Source organism: Chiloscyllium punctatum, chromosome 44 (genome assembly GCF_047496795.1).
Source record: "Chiloscyllium punctatum isolate Juve2018m chromosome 44, sChiPun1.3, whole genome shotgun sequence".
Classification (NCBI taxonomy): Eukaryota; Metazoa; Chordata; class Chondrichthyes; order Orectolobiformes; family Hemiscylliidae; genus Chiloscyllium; species Chiloscyllium punctatum.
In genome coordinates this window covers 2,803,575-2,825,047 of record NC_092782.1, presented here as the reverse complement: position 1 = coordinate 2,825,047, position 21,473 = coordinate 2,803,575, and the positions used below count along the sequence as shown (strand labels likewise).

The window sequence follows — 21,473 nt, the reverse complement described above, 5'->3', positions numbered from 1 at the left end:
CTGCTCCTCAGATGTTGCCTGACCTGCTGTGCTTTTTCAGCACCACACTCTCGATTCCTAATCATCATCCATGAGTCTTATGAGAAATCAATTTTATAGAATGATAACAGAAGGTTCAGCTGTGTTGGTTCTCAAACCCCAACAGCCGACCAACAGTGACAATTTATATTTAAAACTACACAGAAAGGACTGCTATTGATGAGCTGCCAGTCCTCTGCAGTCCTCACTTTCCCCTAGTTGGATATATTGTTGGAGGTTTCATTACATGAGATCTAATTACTCTGCCTCCAATACTCTTGATATTGGTGATCCAATATGGCCTTCTTCATGGTACTCTGGTTTTCAATAATCATCTCATTTCTGACTGCTTACTGCAAAAACACTCCACTGGCTGTCAAGTGCAGGCTAAGTGCATTAGCCATGCTAAATGTAGTGTAACAGAGATTGGGTCAGGGGTGGGTGGATCTGGGTGGGATGCTCTTCAAAGGGTTGGCGCAGACTCAATAGACTGAGTGGCATCTTTCTGCACGATAGAGATTCTACGATGCAGTTTACCTGTTGCCAAAGTCTAATTACATTTAATGAATAGTGATTCTCGTTCAGTACAGAAACTTGGTTTATATTTTCTATCAGGCTAGTTTGAAAGTCAGGTAAATTGGGAAACTTTATGTACTTCTTAAAATTTTTAACTCTTGCAACAACTCCAGGAAAGCAGGACATGATTTCCAGTGCACTACCCTAGTGAGTCTTAACATTATGACAACTTGCATGACCTCAAGACATCCTTTTAACATAATTTTTCATAATGCACACTTTGCATCTAGTTGTTAAGTTATCAATGATCCTCTTGACAATGACTTTAAAATGAAAACTCAGATTTAGTTGATTAATAAACTGTTCCCAAAAGTATTCCTGAAAATATATTACCTTCAATTCCAAATGTTCCAGTAACCTCAAAACTCCAAGCCTGCATTGTTTGAAATATTTGATAAGCTCAGAATTAGTCTTGGCTATGATGTCCCAATAATTCAATAACCTTTCTAATGATACAATGAGTCTCAATTTCATAATGAGCACTCAAAAATAAACAGCTTTCTTCCATGGCAGTTTTGAGGGGCTAATTTTAGGTAAAATTGCATTAGAATATGGAATGCTATTATAAAACACTTTGGGGCCAGGTTTTTACTGCCAACGCAGGTAGCTTAAGTCAGGGAGTTTTCCAACTTGGTAAACCTGCTCAGATTCCAAAGGTACCTTTGGATTCAATTGTGACTCTGGGGAGAGGGGCTGTGAGAAGGCTTCACTCAGTCCACTTTGTCCAGATGCTTTAGAAGCTATTGTGGCTTCTAGCGCTTGACTTTCATAACCCCTCACCACTCACAAACCTATGACCTCCATGGTTGTGCTTCGCACCCACCAATCACTCTACCACGACCCATCTTACTTCCATACCAGCTCATGCCCTTCATAACAATGCCACCTCTATGGCTACTCATGAATTCCAATCACCCCAATCCCCCATACCCCCCTGTCACTTCCATGCAAACTCAAGAATTTTAAGCTCTGATCGCACACCACCCTCCAGGATATCCCTTCAGACGTGGTGGGAATCACGGAGACTTGCTTGCAAGGCGATCAGGATTGGGAGCTGAATATTCACGGATATACATCCTATCGAAAAGATAGGCAGGTGGGCATACAGGGTGAGGTTGCCTTATTTGTAAGAAATGAAATTAAATCAATAATAAGAAATGAAGTACAGTCAGGTGGTGTAGAATATTTGTGGGTAGAATTGAGGAACTGCAAAGGTTAAAACAAAACATAGTTGGAGTTATGTACAGGCCTCCAAATAGTAGTACGGAGCTGGGGCACAGAGTACACCAGGAGGTAGAAAAGACGTGTAGAAACGGCAAAGTTACAGCGATCATGGGGGATTTCGATATGTGGGTGGACTGGGAAAATCAGGTTGGTGGTAGACTGCAAGAAAAGGAATTTGTGGAATGTCTACAAGTTGGCTTTTTGGAGCAGTTTGTGGTGCAGCCCACTAGGGAACAGCCAATACTGGCTTTAGTGTTGTCCAATGAGGCAGACTTGATAAGGATGCTTAAGGTGAAGGAACACCTAGGAGGCAGTGATCATAATATGATTAAATTTACTCTGCAATTTGAGAGGGAGAAGATAGAATCAGAGGTAACGGTATTACAGCTGAATACAGGCAACGACAGAGTAATGAGGGAGGAGCTGGGTAGAACTGACTGGGAGAGGTGCCTAGCAGAAAAGACAATGGAACAGTAATGGCAGGAATTTCTGCGAGTAATTCAGGAGTCAGAGTAGAATTCATCCTGAGGAAAAAGAAGCATGGGGCAAAAGGGATGAGGTAACCATGGCTGACGCAGGAAGTCAGGGATAGCATAAAAGCAAAAGAGAAAGCATATAATGTGGCAAATGGCAGTGGGAAACCAGAGGATTGGAAAGCTTACAAAGACCAACGGAAGGCAAAAAAGAATGGAGAGAGAAGATTAAATATGAGAGTAAGTTAGCCAGTAATGTAAAGGAAGACTGTAAGAGCTTCTTTAGATGTATGAAGGGCAAAAGAGAGGGAAAAGTAGACATTGGATCACTGGAAAATGATGCTTGAAAGATAGTAGTGGGAAAAAAGGAAATGAACTGAATAATTATTTTGCATCAGTCTTCACAGTGGAAGACATGAGCAATTTCCCAAAAATTCAAGGGAGTGAGGGTGCAGAACTGAGTATGGTGGCCATCACTAAGGAGAAGGTGCTAGAAAAACTGAATGGCTTGAAAGTAGATAAATCACCCGGACCAGATGGACGTCACCCCAGAGTTTTAAGGGAGATAACTGAAGAGATAGTGAAGGCGTTATGAAAGTGGTGATCGAGAATCAGGGAGGGTGCCAGAGGACTGAAAAATCAGCAATATGACATCCCTGTTTAAAAAGTGAGTAAGGCAAACAATGGAAAATTACAGACTGATTAGCCTAACCTGGATCATGGGTAAGATCCTGGAATCCATTGTGAAGGATGAGATTTCTGAATACTTGAAGTGTATGGTAAAATAGGACAAAGTCAGCATGGTTTCATCAAGGGGAGGTCATGACAAATCTGCTAGAATTATTTGAGGAAGTAACAAGCAGGTTAGACCAAGGAGAGCCAATGGCTGTTATCTATCTGGCATTCAAGAAGGCCTTTGACAAGATGCCGCACAGGAGACTCCTGAGTAAGATAAGGGCCCATAGTGATAGAGGTAGCATGGATAGAAGCTTGGCTGTCTGGCAGACAGCAGAGAGTGGGGACAAAAGGGTCCTTCACACAATGGCAGCCAGCGACAAGTGGTGTTCAGCAAGGCTCAGTGTTGAAACCACAACTTTTCAAGATATATATAACAATCTAGATGAAAGAACTGAGGGGCATTCAGGCTACATTTGTAGACGATACACAGCTAGGTAGAGAGACGTAGCATTGAGGAGGTAAGGAAGCTACAGAAGATTTGGACAGGTTAGAAGACAGTGAAAAGAAGTGGCAGATGGAGTACAATGTGGGAAAGTGTAAGGTCATGCACTTTAGGAGGAAGAATAGAGGCGAGGACTATTTTCTAAATGGGGAGAGAATTCAGAAGTCTGAAGTACAAAGAGACTTGGGAGCTCTAGTCCAGGATTCTTGCAAGGTAGATTTGCAAGGTGAGTCAGTAGTTAGAAAGGAAGATGCAGTAATGGCATTTATTTTGAGAGGACTTGAATATGAAATCAGGGATGTACTTCTGAGGCTCCATAAGGCTCTGGCCAGACCACATTTGGAGTATTGTATGCAGTTTTGGGCTCCATATCTCAGGAAGGATGTACTGGCCTTGGAGCATGTTCACAGGAGGTTGACGAGAATGGTCCCAGGAATGAAAAGATGAAAAGCTTCACATATGAGGAACATTTGAAGACTCTGGGTTTATACTTGATGTAGTTTAGAAGAATGGGGAGGGGGATCTAATTGAAACATACAGAATACTGAATGGCCTGGACAGAGTAGATGTTGGGAAGCTGTTTCCATTGGAAGGAAAGACTAGGACCAGAGGGCATAGCCCTCAGGTAAAGGGAAGACCTTTTTGAACGGAGATAAGGAGAAACTTCTTCAGCCAGAGAGTGCTGAATCTATGAAATTTATTGCCACAGAAACTGTGGAGGCCAGGTTATTGAGTAAATTTAAGTCTGAGGTAGATAGGTTCTTGAGATACAAGGGGATCAAGGGTTACAGGCAGAAAGCGGGAGAACGGGGTTGAGAACCTTATCAGCCATGATTGAATAGTGGAGCAGACTCGATGGACTGAATGGCCTAGTGTCTGCTCCGATGTCTTAAGGTCTTTTTTAATTACTATTCATTCAGTATTCACCTGGAGCCATGGGATGGAAAAAATCCTTTTTATTTACTGGATGGGAGTGCTGCTGGCTCTGCCAGCATTTATTGCCCAATCCTAATTAGTTAGAACATAGAACATAGAACAATACAGCACAGAACAGGCCCTTTGGCCCACGATGTTGTGCCGAACTTCTAACCTAGATTAAGCACCCATCCATGTACCTATCCAAATGCCGCTTAAAGGTCGCCAATGATTCTGACTCTACCACTCCCACGGGCAGCGCATTCCATGCCCCCACCACTATCTGGGTAAAGAACCCACCCCTGACATCTCCCCTGTACCTTCCACCCTTCACCTTAAATTTATGTCCCCTTGTAACACTCTGTTGTACCCGGGGAAAAAGTTTCTGACTGTCTACTCTATCTATTCCTCTGATCATCTTATAAACCTCTATCAAGTCACCCCTCATCCTTCGCCGTTCCAACGAGAAAAGGCCGAGAACTCTCAACCTATCCTCGTACGACCTACTCTCCATTCCAGGCAACATCCTGGTAAATCTTCTCTGCACCCTCTCCAAAGCTTCCACATCTTTCCTAAAGTGAGGCGACCAGACTGCACACAGTACTCCAACTGTGGCCTAACCAAAGTCCTGTACAGCTGCAACATCACTTCACGACTCTTGAATTCAATCCCTCTGCTAATGAACGATAATACTCCATAGGCCTTCTTACAAACTCTATCCACCTGAGTGGCAACCTTCAAAGATCTATGTACATAGACCCCAAGATCCCTCTGTTCCTCCACCTGACTAAGAACCCTACCATTAACCCTGTATTCCGCATTCTTATTTGTTCTTCCAAAATGGACAACCTCACACTTGGCAGGGTTGAACTCCCATCTGCCACTCCTCAGCCCAGCTCTGCATCATATCTAAGTCCCTCTGCAGCCGACAACAGCCCTCCTCACTGTCCACAACTCCACCTATCTTCGTATCATCTGCAAATTTACTGACCCACCCTTCGACTCCCTCATCTAAGTCATTAATAAAAATTACAAACAGCAGAGGACCCAGAACTGATCCCTGCGGAACTCCACTTGTAACTGGGCTCCAGGCTGAATATTTACCATCTACCACCACTCTCTGCCTTCGACCGGTTAGCCAGTTTTCTATCCAATTGGCCAAATTTCCCTCTATCCCATGCCTCCTGACTTTCCGCATAAGCCTACCATGGGGAACCTTATCAAATGCCTTACTAAAATCCATGTACACTACATCCACTGCTCTACCCTCATCCACATGCTTGGTCACCTCCTCGAAGAATTCAATAAGACTTGTAAGGCAAGACCTACCCTTCACAAATCCGTGCTGGCTGTCCCTAATCAAGCAGTGTCTTTCCAGATACTCGTAAATCCTATCCTCAGTACCCTTTTCATTACTTTGCCTACCACAGAAGTAAGACTAACTGGCCTGTAATTCCCGGGGTTATCCCTATTCCCTTTTTTGAACAGGGGCACAACATTCGCTACTCTCCAGTCCCCTGGTACCACCCCCGTTGACAGTGAAGACGAGAAGATCATTGCCAACGGTACTGCAATTTCCTCTCTTGCTTCCCACATAATCCTAGGATATATCCCGTCAGGCCCGGGGGACTTGTCTATCCTCAGGTTGTTCAAAATGTCCAACACATCTTCCTTCCTAACAGGTATCTCTTCTAGCTTAACAGTCCGTTTCACAGTCTCCTCTTCAACAATACGGTCCCTCTCGTTCGTAAATACTGAAGAGAAGTACTTGTTCAAGACCTCTCCTATCTCTTCCGACTCAATACACAGTCTCCCACTACTGTCCTTGATCGGACCTACCCTCGTTGTCGTCATTCTCAGGTTTCTCACATACGCATAAAATGCCTTGGGGTTATCCTTGATCCTATCCGCCAAGGATTTTTCATGCCCTCTCTTAGCTCTCCTAATCCCTTTCTTCAGGTCCCTTCTGGCTATCCTGTATCCCTCCACTGCTCTGTCTGAACCCTGTTTCCTCAACCTTATGTAAGCCTCCTTCTTCCTCTTTACTAGACATTCAACCTCCCTCGTCAACCAAGGCTCCCTCACACGACCATTTCTTTCCTGCCTGATAGGTACATACATATCATGGACACGTCGTATCTGCTCTTTGAAAAAGTTCCACATTTCCAGCACATCCTTCCCTGACAGCCTATACTCCCAACGTATGCTCCTCAAATCCTGTCTTACAGCATCGTAATTTCCCTTCCCCCAATTGTAAAATCTACCTTGTTGTGCGCACCTATCTCTCTCCATAACCAAGGTGAAAGTCACAGAATCAGGTTCAGCTAAGAGTCAACTTAGTTGAGACTCAAAGGACCAAATGGCCTCTTTCTTCACTATAGGGTCTCTATGTTTTTAACTGTTTACCTGTAGCTTGAGTCTAATTACATTTATTGAAGAGTGATTCTTGTCCAGTACACAAACCTAGGGCCTGTACTTTCTATCGGGTACATTGTTGTTGGTGTGGAATCTCATGTAGGTCAGAGAAGGCAAGAGTGGCAGATTTCTTTTTCTAAAGAGCATTTTTTAAGCAAATGGGTTTTTATGACAATGTCTATATATTCATCATTGGGCCATTGTTCATACTAGATTTTATTGAATTTCAAAGTTCACTATCTTCCATGGTGGGATTTGAATCTTCGACTCCAGAACATCAATATGGGGATGTGGTTTGCAATCTACTGACATTATCACTACACTACCATCTCCTTCTGCCAACTGAATCCATCATTCATTCCTACACACCTCATAGTGAAAAAATCCTTCATTTAAGAAACCCATTCAAAGCTTTTAAATCTAAAATGATTGATCTTTTATTAAGAAAAACAACTCCATTCATTGTCTCTTTGAAGTATCAAAATGTGAACATAAAACCTCTAATGAGATCATTGTAACCAAGCATTCAAATGGAGAAATGTCAAAGAACTCCACTGAAACTTCATGACCAGATGGAAATGTTTCAATTTATCTAACTTATATATGCTGTATGAAGGCCACTCTTGTGGTGCAGTGGTAGTGAGCCTATCGCTGGACTGGCATACCTGGGTTCAAGGAGCAAGTGAGGACTGCAGATGCTGGAGATCAGAGTTGAAAATGTGTTGCTGGAAAAGTGCAGCAGGTCAGGCAGCATCCAAGGAGCAAGAGAATCGACGTTTCGGGCATGAGCCCTTCTTCAGATTCCTGAAGAAGGGCTCATGCCCAAAACGTCGATTCTCCTGCTCCTTGGACGCATACCTGGGTTCAAGTCTCATTCGTTCCAGAGGCATGTATTAACAACTCTGAACAGGTTCATTAGAAAAATGGGTTAACAAAAAAAAAGGCTGTATGAGTCTATTGATCAGAACTCTAAATGCCTTATGACTCTATAGCTCTACAGAAGACGGCCTGCCAATTAAAGAAGTCCAGCATAGGTTTTATTTTTAACTCTCGCCAGCAGTTTCAGCCTATTTTTCTAATATTTAAAGAATGGGTTAGATCAAAAAATCTTCAGATCATGGAAGTTACATATACCTTATTCACCTTTCAAGGGTGTTCTATGTGTTCCATCAATTCTTGACTTACACACTTCAGGTTGAAGTCTTTGCAACAGTCAAAATACAGTCTGTGTGAACTTACATAAGTTGGCAAGTTTAATCACAGAATCATGCAGTAAAGAAGAGGCCCTTTGGTCCATCAAGTCTGCACCAACCAAAACTACTAAGTCTACACTAGTCCCACATTCTAGCACTTGGTCCATTGCCTTGAATGATATTTCAAGTGCTCATTCAAGTACTTTGTTTAAGGTTGTGGGTTTCCCACTTCCCAGATAGTGCATTCCAATTCCCATCACTCTCTGGATGAAAAAAACATTTCCTCAAAACCCTACTAAACATGAAGTTTTACCCCTTGTTACTGGCAATTCAGCAAAGGAAAACAGAGGGAAGGTGATGGCCTAGTGGTACTATCACTGAACTGTTTATCCAGAGATGCAGGTAATGATCCTGGATTTGAATTCCGCTATAGGAGATCGTAGAATTTTAGGGCCCTCTTATGGTGCAGTGGTAGTGTCCCTACCGGATTCAAATCCCACCTGCTCCAGAATTGTGTAATAATACCTTTGAACAAGTTGATATGGAAAATGGTTAAATTGAAGAAAAGGGAAAACAGCTGCTTTCTATCCAGTCTGTTCATGCCCTCATAGTCTTACACATCTCATGTAGGTCCCCATATATTTTTTCTGTGCTAAATTTGCAATTTGAGAGGGAGTGGGTACAATCTGAAGTGACAATATTTCAGTTGAATAAAGGGAAATATGGAGCTATGAGGGAGCAACTGGCCAAAGTTCAATGGTTCAAAACCTTAACAGGGAAGACCGTGGAGGAACAATGGCGGATATTTCTGTGTATAATGCAGAAGATGCAGGATCAGTTCATTCCTAAAAGGAAGAAAGATCCCAGGAGGAGACATGGGCGGCCGTGGCTGACGAGGGAAGTAAAGAAACATATAAGGTTAAAAGAGAAAAAGTATAACTTAGCGAAGATAAGCGGGAAAACGGAGGACTGGGAAGCTTTTAAAGAACAACAGAGGATTAGTAAGAAGGAAATACGCAGAGAAAAAATGAGGTATGAAGGTAAACTGGCCAAGAATATAAAGGAGGATAGTAAAAGCTTTTTTAGGTATGTCCAAGGCAAAAAAATGGTTAGGACAAAAATTGGGCCCTTGAAGACAGAAGCAGGGGAATATATTACTGGGAATGAAGAAATGGCAGAGAAATTAAATGGGTACTTCAGATCTGTGTTCACTGGGGAAGACACAAGCAATCTCCCTGAGGTAACAGTGGCTGAAGGACCTGAACTTAAGGGAATTTCTATTTGCCAGGATTTGGTGTTGGAGAGACTGTTAGGTCTGAAGGTTGATAAGTCTCCGGGACCTGATGGCCTGCATCCCAGGGTACTGAAGGAGGTGGCTCGGGAAATCGTGGATGCGCTGGTGATTATTTTCCAGAGTTCAATAGAATCGGGGTCGGTTCCTGAGGATTGGAGAGCGGCTAATGTTGTGCCACTTTTTAAGAAGGGTGGGCGGGAGAAAGCAGGAAATTATAGACCAGTTAGTCTGACCTCAGTGGTGGGAAAGATGCTGGAGTCTATTATAAAGGATGAAATTACGGCACATCTGGATAATAGTAACAGGATAGGACAGAGTCAGCATGGATTTATGAAGGGGAAATCATGCTTGACTAATCTTCTTGAATTTTTTGAGGATGTAACTCGGAAGATGGACGAGGGAGATCCAGTGGATGTAGTGTACCTGGACTTTCAGAAAGCTTTTGATAAAGTCCCACACAAGAGGTTAGTGAGTAAAATTAGGGTGCACGGGATTGGGGGCAAAGTACTAGATTGGATAGAGAATTGGTTGGCTAATAGGAAACAAAGGGTAGTGATTAACGGCTCCATTTTGGAATGGCAGGCAGTGACCAGTGGGGTACCGCAGGGATCCGTGCTGGGACCGCAGCTTTTTACAATATATGTAAATGATATAGAAGATGGTATCAGCAATAACATTAGCAAATTTGCTGATGACACAAAGCTAGGTGGTAGGGTGAAATGTGATGAGGATGTTAGGAGATTACAGGGTGACCTGGACAAGTTAGGTGAGTGGGCAGATGCATGGCAGATGCAGTTTAATGTGGATAAATGTCTGGTTATCCACTTTGGTGGCAAGAACAGGAAGGCAGATTACTACCTCAATGGTATCAAATTAGGTAAAGGGGCTGTTCAGAGAGATCTGGGTGTTCTTGTCCACCAGTCAATGAAAGCAAGCATGCAGGTACAGCAGGTCGTGAAGAAGGCTAATAGCATGCTGGCCTTCATAACAAGAGGGATTGAGTATAGAAGCAAAGAGGTGCTTCTGCAGCTGTACAGGGCCCTGGTGAGACCACACCTGGAGTACTGTGTACAGTTCTGGTCTCCAAATTTGAGGAAAGACATTCTGGCTATTGAGGGAGTGCAGCGTAGGTTCACGAGGTCAATTCCTGGAATGGCAGGATTGCCTTACACGGAAAGACTGAAGCGACTGGGCTTGTATACCCTTGAGTTTAGAAGACTGAGAGGGGATCTGATTGAAACGTATAGGATTATGAAAGGACTGGACACTCTGGCAGGAGGGAACATATTTCCGTTGATGGGGGAGTGCCGAACCAGAGGACACAACTTAAAAATACGGGGTAGACCATTTAGGACAGAGATGAGGAGAAACTACTTCACCCAGAGAGTGGTGGCTGTGTGGAATGCTCTGCCCCAGAGGGCAGTGGAGGCCCAGTCTCTGGATTCATTTAAGAAAGAATTGGATAGAGCTCTTAAAGATAGTGGAGTCAAGGGGTATGGAGATAAGGCTGGAACAGGATACTGATTAGGAACGATCAGCCATGATCATATTGAATGGCGGTGCAGGCTCGAAGGGCAGAATGGCCTACTCCTGCATCTATTGTCTATTGTCTACTGTCTATTGTCGAAAGAAAATACAATCTTAGCTTATCCACCCTTTCTTCATAGCTAAAATGCTCCACCTTCAGCAACTGAATCTCCTCTGCACCTTGTCCAGTACAATCATATCATCAGCTCACTGTCAGAGTCATACTTGCCTGCTTAGAGTCATAGAGTCATAGAGATGTACAGCATGGAAACAGATCCTTCGGTCCAACCCCTCCATGCCGACCAGATATCCCAACCCAATCTAGCCCCACCTGCCAGCACCCGGTCCATATCCCTCCAAACCCTGCCTATTCATTTACCCACGCAAATGCCTCTTAAATGTTGCAATTGTATCAGCTTCCACCACATCCTCTGGCAGCTCATTCCATACACGTACCACCCTCTGCGTGAAAAAGTTGCCCCTTAGGTCTCTTTTATATCTTTCCCCTCTCATCCTAAACCTCTAGTTATGGACTCCCCGACCCCAGGGAAAAGACTTTGAATATTTATCCTATCCATGCCCCTCACAATTTTGCAAACCTCTATAAGGTCACCCCACAGCCTCCAACGCTCCAAGGAAAACAGCCCCAGCCTGTTCAGCCTCTCCCTGTAGCTCAGATCCTCCAACTCTGGCAACATCCTTGTAAATCTTTTCTGAACCCTTTCAAGTTTCACAACATCTTTCTGATAAGAAGGAGACCAGAATTGCATGCAATATTCCAACAGTGGACTAATCAATGTCCTGTACAGCCGCAACATTACCTCCCAACTGCTGTACTCAATACTCTGACCAATAAAGGAAAGCATACCAAATGCCTTCTTCACTATCCGATCTATCTGCTACTCTACTTTCAAGGAGCTATGAACCTGCACTCCAAGGTATCTTTGTGCAGCAACACTCCCCAGGACCTTACCATTAAATGTATAAGTCCAGTTAAGATTTGCTTTCCCAAAATGCAGCACCTCGCATTTATCTGAATTAAACTCCATCTGCCACATCTCAGCCCATTGGCCCATCTGGTCCAGATCCTGTTGTAATCTGAGGTAACCCTCTTCGCTGTCCACTACACCTCCAATTTTGGTGTCATCTGCAAACTTACTAACTGTACCTCTTATGCTCGCATCCAAATCATTTACGTAACTGACAAAAAGTAGAGGGCCCAGCACCGATCCTTGTGGCATTCCACTGGTCACAGGCCTCCAGTCTGAAAAACAACCCTCCACCACCACCCTCTGTCTTCTACCTGTGAGCCAGTTCTGTATCCAAATGGCTAGTTCTCCCTGTATTCCATGAGATTTAACCTTGTTAATCAGTCTCCCGTGGGAAACCTTGTCGAACGCCTTACTGAAGTCCATATAGATCACATCTACTGCTCTGCCCTCATCAATCTTCTTTGTTACATCTTCAAAAAACTCAATCAAGTTTGTGAGACATGATTTCTCATGCACAAAGCCATGTTGACTATCCCAAATCAGTCCTTGCCTTTCCAAATACATGTACATCCTGTCCCTCAGGATTCCCTCCAACAACTTGCCCACCACTGAGGTCAGACTCACCGGTCTATAGTTCCCTGGCTTGTCTTTACCGCCCTTCTTAAACAGTTGCCAACCTCCAGTCTTCCAGCACCACACCTATAACTATCGATGATACAAATATCTCAGCAAGAGGCCTAGCAATCACTTCTCTAGCTTCCCACAGAGTTCTCGGGTATACCTGATCAGGTCCTGGGGATTTATCCACTTTTAACCGTTTCAAGGCATCCAGCATTTCCTCCTCTGTAATCTGGACATTTTGCAAGATGTCACCATCTATTTCCCTACAGCCTATATCTTCCATAACCTTTTCCACAGTAAATACTGATGCAAAATATTCATTTAGTATCTCCCCCATTTTCTGTGGCTCCACACAAAGGCCGCCTTGCTGATCTTTAAGGGGCCCTATTCTCTCCCTAGTTACCCTTTTGTCCTTAAAATATTTGTAAAACTCCTTTGGATTCTCCTTAATTGTATTTGCCAAAGCTATCTCATGTCCCCGTTCTGCCCTCCTGATTTCCCTCGTAAGTATATTCCTACTTTCTTTATACTCTTCTAAGGATTCACTCGATCTATCCTGTGTATACCTGACATATGCTTCCTTCTTTTTCTTAACCAAACCCTCAATTTCTTTAGTCATCCAGCATTCCCTATACCTACCAGCCTTCCCTTTCACCCTGACAGGAATATACTTTCTCTGGATTCTTGTTATCTCACTTCTGAAGGTTTCCCATTTTCCAGCCTTCCCTTTACCTGCGAACATCTGCCTCCAATCAGCTTTTGAAAGTTCTTGTCTAATACCGTCAAAATTGGCCTTTCTCCAATTTAGAATTCAACTTTTAGATCTGGTCTATCCTTTTCCATCATTATTTTAAAATGAATAGAATTATGGTCGCTGGCCCCAAAGTGCTCCCCCACTGACACTTCAGTAACCTGCCCTGTCTTATTTCCCAAGAGTATGTCAAGTTTTGCACCTGCTCCAGTAGATACATCCACATACTGAATCAGAAAATTGTCTTGTACACACTTAAGAAATTCTTCTCCATCTAAACCTTTAACACTATGGCAGTCCCAGTCAATGTTTGGAAAGTTAAAATCCCCTACCATATCTACCCTATTATTCTTACAGATAGCTGAGATCTCCTTACAAGTTTGTTTCTCAATTTCCCTCTGACTGTTGGGGGTTACTCGCCATAGTAGTCCCAGCTTCTGACCTGCTCTTTCGGTAACAATATTTATATGGTGAGTCCAGTTCAGTTTCTGATCAACAGTAACCCCTAGAATTCCTTGTACTAGAAAAAACTGGATCTGTCAGAAATAATGTAGAACTCTGAAAATACAACCCTAGGTCTGTGCTTTTTCAACATGATTAAGTATTATGTATATCAGGGTACAGTTTCATGCATATATTCAAGGATGGCCTGCTAAATGCATAATGAGCTCATCTAAATGGGTGGGTTACAATCCTAGAACACTTCCTGTAAGTTCTACTCTGCAGCCACACAAGGATAACCAACAAATGATTTTTAATTCTTTTTTCACCTATCTGCATTACTCCAGCCATTGGACAAATTGTGCAAAATGTTTTTGCACAAACATAAATACTACAAGCAATGGGGATGCTTTATGAGGAAGGGTGTGGGAAATTCTCTTAAATGTCCTAATATCCATACTTCAACCAGCTTCATTAAAGTTGATACTTCGCCATTTTCTCACTACTGTTAGGGAAACTTACCATACACAAACTGCCTGCACATTTCCAATGTTACAACACTGACCATCAATGTCTCCTCTATTTTTTTCATTTGTTGTGTGTGACCCATTTGTTGCACTGCACTGTCCCTTAAAGTTTCCACAAAACCACACATCTTAAAGAAAATGTTTCTTGTGCATAACCTATTGTTCCCCAAATGGTACATTCTGGACTGTTGTGTGTTTGTGGTATACACAGTTTAGAAAGAACAGCTTCATAAGTGTTTCATTGCCTGCAAAATGCTTTGGGACATTCTGACGTCATGAGAAAGGCCAATACAATGTATTCTTTCTTTGTTCCTAACTTCATCTGTATTTTTGCATGCCTTACAGAAATAAAAGGGAATGAAGATACTTTTTGCCATACTACCAAAATATATTTCCATCACAAAGATGTAGGAAACAGTTGCAGAAACCAACATCTATTAAGCCTTACTATCATGTATGGGTACCTGGAGGTTGTTCTTCAACAGGAGCAGCTGGGAAGAGACTTAGAGGTTCCAGCATGTCTTTATATCGTTGGTGTAATATCTTAGCTGCAGCTGTGCTTCGCACCATAGTGCTTGAACCATTTTTATTTGATAGTTTCTTGCTTTTATTTTTCATAACAGTTCCACCAAGACCTTGAATCATCATTGTAGGAAATCACTGTCAAGAGAACATAACCAGAATGTACTTCACATATAAATTTCACTACTTGGCAATATAAAAAAATAAAATATGTAGCATCGTGTTCACACCATCTACAGGTATATCAATAATACTCAGCTCTGGCTATTTTTCACCATCCTCAACTTGAATTGCAATATATGACTATTGTTGAACTTTGTTATACCTGAATTCTATTGAACTACATAGCTCACACGGCAAGACTGAAGCACAATGTTAAGATCTGTTTCAGGTCTTGAACACATATCTAGGTTGATACTGCATGAGTGGTGCAATTTCTGAAGTGTTATTGTCTGAGAGAGGCTTTAAGCTGAGAACCATCTTATTGTTCATATGATATAAAATATTCTCTAAAATTATTGAATAAAAGTATGGGATAGCCACCACAGATCAGGCCAATGGCTATTTTTCCACATCTACCAAACAGATTAACTGGTCATGAATCCTTGCCATTTCTTGGTCCCAATGTATAACTTCAAAATTTCTCTCTTTGTAAACCTCACCATGACTTTGCCCCAGTCTATCTCTGCAACTTCTTCCAAAACATGCCCTGCAATCTTCTAACTGTAGTTTCCTTCTTTGTAGGACATTTGCCTACAGTTCTAGTATTGGATTCTTAATCTATTTTAACCACATTTGCTGAACTATGAAACATGCTTCTCAAATCCTTCAGTCTTATTACCATTCACCCCTCTTCTCAAAACCTACTACATTGACCTTATCTTCAATCAACACCAGATCTTACACTGCTATTTAGTATCTGTTCATAATACTGAGGAGTGCCTTGAGATGTTTACAACGTCAAAAGTAAATGCAAGTTGCAAGTGTTGGAAGCAAGAGAATTTTTTTTATTTGTCACTTCCAACCTTGTTTTTTCAAATCACAAATCATACATCAGTAAAGATGCATTCCCTAGCAATTCCACCAATGCCTCTTCTTTTGCAATGCCAATCTAGCTTTATGTTTCATGATATATGGGTGTCGCTGATAAGGACCGAATTTGCTGCTCATCCCAACTGCATTGAGAAGTGATGGAAGGCTGTCTTATTGAGTTGGTGCAGTACATACTGTAGAGTGCATGTACACCATGAGTGCTACTGGATAGCAAATTTCAAAATTTTGATCCCAAGACTGTGAAGGAATGCTGATATAGTTCTAACTCACTGATATGCTGCTTGAAAGGAAACTTGCAGATGGTGCTGTCATTGTCCTTCTTGGTGCTAGAGATCATGAGTGGTGCTGTCAAAAGAACCCAGCTAAAAAACATGATGAGTTGCTGCAGTGAATCTTAAACATTGTATAGCCAGCTGCCACCATGTGCAGTGGTAGAAAGCTAAATGACTGTTTCACTTGATGGATGGTGTTGATCAAGTTGGCTGCTTTGTCCTGAATGGTGTTAAGCTTTTTGAATATTTTTGGAGCCCAAGAGTATCACATTTTTGAATTCTGCCTTTTAGATTGCAGACAGGCTTTGGGAAAACAGGAGGTGAGTTACTCACCTTAGAATTCCTAATCTCTTGACCCGCTCTTTCAGCAGGTTCCAGTTCAAATTCTTGTCAAGATTTTGATTGTGGGGGATTCAGCAATGGTAACACAATTGAACATCAAGTTTGATTCTCTCTCGTTTGCCATTTGTCAGTCCAAATCTGAATGTGGTCCAGGTCATGTTGCATATTCGCATGGACTGCTTGAGTATCTGAGGATTTGTGAATAGTATGAAACGTTATGCAATCATCAGCAATCATCCCCATCTGAAAATGGATGACCTCACAGAATTTCTGCAACAGTGCCTTGGGCCTGATTTACATGGACTCCAACACTTCTGACCATTTTCCTCTGTCACAGATAGAATTCACTCCAGCGTAGAGCTTTCCCTCGTGATTCCTATTTTCTGCATTTTGCCAGGGCTCTTTAATTACATACTAAGTCAAATACTGCTTTGATGTGAATAACAGTAACATTCTCAGCTGGTGAGTTCAGCAAGTTAACTATTTTTCAATCAAGACATCACTGGACCTTGCAGCACTTGGTGAATCAGTGACCAGGCTATCCTGTGTAAATGTCACTTGATAACACTATCAACAACACCTTCCATTACTTTGATAGTGATTGAGATGAGGCTGACAGGCTGTATTGGATTTGTTTTGCATTTGCTGGATAGGACACACCATAACAATTTTCCACAACTTCTGCGGCTTAATAATAAAACATGCACAGACCTTAGTTGTGACAACTAATTGTCCAATTTTGCTTCCAAAATCAATTAATGGACAATTAAACCAAAATATTATGAATGCTATTCAATAAACATGTTGTGTCTGAAATTTAGTTACTATGGTATTCTATGGTATTCCCACCATTTCAAAATCACTATTAATTTTGTAAAGCATAAAATGTGTGGTGTGTTTCTGAAAATCTAGGAAGTGGTCATGACTTTATAAATTCAAGGATCACAAAAGCATGGGAATCAATTTACAGTTTATATGCTGACTATATAAATTTATATAAACAGTGCACTGATGTGTGTATCAATCAATATACACACTTTAGTACAGTCAATATAGAATTGACTGTAAATGATAGATAATAGGGTCGAAATGTTTATTCTTAGCAATCAAATTAAACTTGATCATTTACTATAATTGCAATTTACCAGACAAACTTCCAACTGTTTTTATTGCACAATGTGGACATCATTACAAAATAACTTTGGTGAGTTTCGTATTCCTCATTCATCCACACAGCTATATACAACTGAGAATAAAGATAGGAAATGACCCCCTCACCTGAGTGTATCTGAAACACGCAGTCTTGGCTCTCAGTACTGACAACCCAATTGCAAAGATGATGTTTCCTCCTTCTCCCTCTGCACTGAGGCAGGAACCTTTCACTCAGCTTTCTCTATCAGTCTCCCTCCGCCGCCCCATTCTCCGGGTATGCGGCGGAAGGATCCCAATCAGTGCGAGGCGCCCGGTTGCCAGGAGACGGCCGTATACAGAGCGCGAGGCTGCCAATCACTCTCACCGAAGGAAGGCCGCAGGTGAGAACCTGCCCGACAGGTAACACATGGAGACATGTCCTTGCTGGTGACACTGACAATCAATCCACTGCTCCGCACTCACACTTTGCGAAAGTCCAGTTTTAATGCGGCACAATACAGAGGGACCCGGACCTCCACCCGCATGCGCACCAACTGCCTTGGCCAGAAGAGGATTTGGGGTTTGTTTTTTTTGGGGGGAGACCTCATGTCCCATGGCGGTTCCTCAATGATCCATGTGCTTGAGTTGGGCCGTTGGGATCTCCTCCCTCTCTGACATTGGGCTGGCTCTTTTCCACGCAGGTCGATGTAGCAGATGGATAGCCTAACTCTACTGAGTATCTGGGTACCCCACTGTGTATAGACAATTACCTACACACCAACTATCTTTCTTGTGCACCTCAATATGCTTAACACTATTATATGCAAATAATTTAATACATAAATTGAGAATTAGCCATTATTTACGTACACCGGTTTGCCCTAAGTCTCTTTAGCAGCACTCAATAGCTTAAAATTCATACTGTACTACAGTTGCATAATCCTTTTGCGTTGTTGTTCGGATTCATTCATTTCTTGGCTCCCGCTGTAAGAGCAAAGGGTCCATATTTCGTTTCTATGAGTTCCTTCTTCCAGTGGACGAATTTAACCGAGAGGACAGTGAGGTAAATCAAAATAAACAGGGTGAACACACAACCAGTTGTGACAGATAAATCTGCATGTTTGAATTTGCCCTGTCCGTTTAATAATGGTGGTAAAACCTTTAAGTGCATTTACCAATCATGTCTGGACCTGCTGTAATTTTTCTCGTAAGAGTTCAAAGCCAGTGTTGTAATTTTCCTAATAACCCCCAAAGTTTGTCTGAGACAAAGATTCCCCCCCCCCCCCCCCAATAAATGTGTGTGAACTTGACAAAAGGTGGTGTTTTGGATGTTACACGCGAAGGTGCCATACTGGAAGTGTTTTTGGAAAGCTCTGATGCAGTATTCTTCTTTCTCCCTATAGCTACCTGGTGATGTCTGTATTCAAGCTCTTGATTTCTACAGTACAATTTAGAGCGATATTTATCCAGAAACCACACAAGGCATTTTCTGTCATTCTGATGGCAGCTGTTTTGTGTGCAGCCTGTATATTTTCTAATGGAACTTTCACAGTTTTCTCATGGCAACCAGTCTATTAAGGTTTTGACACCTCTCATGGGCATCTGGTCATTAGAATGTGAGGGGTGAATCCAAGTGAGTGTAAGGTCTAAGTGTAAAACTATGTTCCAGGTTGAGTTGTTTTTCTGGATGACCTTTCACAGCATCTCTTTGCGAGTGCAATTCAATCTCTCTACAATCCTGCTGGATTGAGAATGGTAGGTGATGTGGAACCTTTGGCTAACACCAAATATAGTCATCACTGCCTGCATTACCTGGGCTGTGAAATAGGCTCCCTGGTCCAAATCTGCACAGCGGTATCTAGTGAAACGGTGTTGAATTAATGTCCACTGTTGCTTTTGCAGTGTTTATTCGAGTGGGGAATGCCTTGACCCATTTGCTAAAAATACCCCCAATGACCAGGATATACTTAGATCTCCATTTATAGGGTGATAGTTGGCCAGCGTAGATTATTTGAAGGTATGTGTACCCATCTTAACCCTCCTTCATTAGCATACTTTCTCAATTGGTCTGGACACAGATGACATTATTCTGAACATAATTTTTTATGTCTTTTCCCATTTTTGGCTACCTACACAATCCCTTCATTCTGTCAGTCATGGCATCTGTCCCTTGATATCCCTGAACATTGTGCCATTGTTAAATCCCTTGTTTTGGTCCGGGACTGGTACTGCTTACCATCCATTTTTGAAAAAGGGTCCATCCTTGATATTGTACTTGTTATACCAGGCTATACCACTTGCTATACCAGGCAGGGATCATTACCTCCTGTACTTGCTTTAACTCAGCATCACTGCTCTGAGCTTGTACCAGTCTTAGAACTTGGTTTGACTCACAGTGGCGGCATCTATTTATTCTGGAATGGACAGATGGGTGGTGGCTGCCTTGGTTCTCCTTCAAGTGCACCCTGCTTAGCCAATTCATCTCCCCTTACGTTTCCACTTGGGGAAGGTCAATGGTGGGCTGTCACCTTAAAAAACTGTGTATTTGTGGTCTTGGGCAATTTGCAGAATAAATTTGAACAGGGGGGCATACAGTAATGGTTTCACACCTGCCAAGATGAATCCTCTAGCTTCAAATAGTGACAGGAAGGCAGTTAAACCATTGCAGACATAACTGCTGTTTAGAGTGTATGTCTGCTGGTGGGGGAATGTTTTCAGGGTGGCTGACCACGTAGGCTATAACTACAAGCTCCAGCAGCCTGAGAGCTCATTTTGTTGCAGATCTTCAGTGCCAACTCTATTAGGGGTTTGCCTCTGTGGTTCTCCATGTATTTACCACATCCTGTCTTTCAGTCTCCATCCTTCACTGTAGAGGATCAATTTACACATATTCTTACTGGGGTGATGAGGGAAGAATGTCACTGTTCTACTCCCCAGGTTCCCTTGGATCTTCTCCCATTTTGTTTCAGAGCAAAACGTCCATTGGTCCCACTACATGATACTCATGGCGTTCTCCATAACTCAAATTGTTGACTAGGATGGTGGATACTTTGTTACAGGACCACAATATTGTGATCCTGTAACATAAGGGTCCTGTGCGCTTTGCAGTTTTACCTGAGCATACTGTCTTTAACCCTGCCATCCAGCATAAGTTGAATTGGGTATTCATCAGGATGGTTAGGGACTTCAAGCTGATTATGTAGTCAAAATGTTGTACTTCCCAAAACACAGCTAGCACATGGAGAAGCCCTGCTGTACCGGTGAAAGATTCCAACAGGCATGGCTACCAGTTCGAGTTTATTGTGTTGTTCTTGGCGAAGTACAGCTGCCAGTCTGCCATCCATAGCTGCAACTTTCAAAGCAAAGGGAAGTTCTGGGTCATGTATCTGTAGTGCAGGGGCCTCTGCTAGGGACTGCTGTAATTCAGCAATAGCATCTATGTGCTGTTCAGTCCATTCTCATGGGGCATTTCTTTTTAAGGAGGCCAGAAAATTGGGCAGCTTTATCAAAATAGTTCAGACAGTTTCCCAGTAAGCCCAGAAACAAATGCAATGACTTCACTTTCCCTGGGGAGGGGCAAATAGGCAATGGCCTCAATGGGCTTGCCTTCTAACTTGCATTTCCCCTGAGCTATCACAGTTCCCAGATCTCATACTTGTTCTTGGAGTTAACTTTTAGTGAAAGGGTGTTGGGGAGGGTTAACTGTTCCTTTAACAGTATCAAACATTCAGTCCTTGTTTCTTGTCTGCAGGTGGAGATCATCCACGTACTATACCAAAGTTTGGGAAAACTTCTCTAGCCCTGTGATTAGCCTCTGATGAAACATTGATGGAGAATTGTGAAAACCCTGAGGCAAACAAGTCCAAGTGTATTGCTGGCCCTGAAATGTGAAGGCAAATTTGTATTGGCAACATTGGTCTGTCATCTCCTCCACCAAAGTCCATTACTAACATCCAGTCTGGTGAAATGTTTTGCCCGTGAGACCTGCCTCATCATGGTTTTGGAG

At 42.5% G+C, this 21,473-nt stretch overlaps 1 protein-coding gene across 1 annotated transcript in view; it reads right to left on the bottom strand.

Annotated features, from left to right (window-relative positions):
* LOC140466671 (coiled-coil domain-containing protein 87-like) overlaps nucleotides 1-17,677 on the bottom strand; it is a 101,444-nt gene extending 83,767 nt beyond the window's left edge. Inside the window, exons 1-3 of the mRNA XM_072562119.1 lie at nucleotides 17,615-17,677; nucleotides 16,328-16,524; nucleotides 14,612-14,807 (exon numbers count right to left, since the gene is read on the bottom strand). Coding sequence (XP_072418220.1) covers nucleotides 14,612-14,795 — 184 coding nt within the window. The 5' untranslated portion in view covers nucleotides 14,796-14,807; nucleotides 16,328-16,524; nucleotides 17,615-17,677. The remainder of the gene's footprint in view (nucleotides 1-14,611; nucleotides 14,808-16,327; nucleotides 16,525-17,614) is intronic.
* Nucleotides 17,678-21,473: the final 3,796 nt, after the last annotated feature.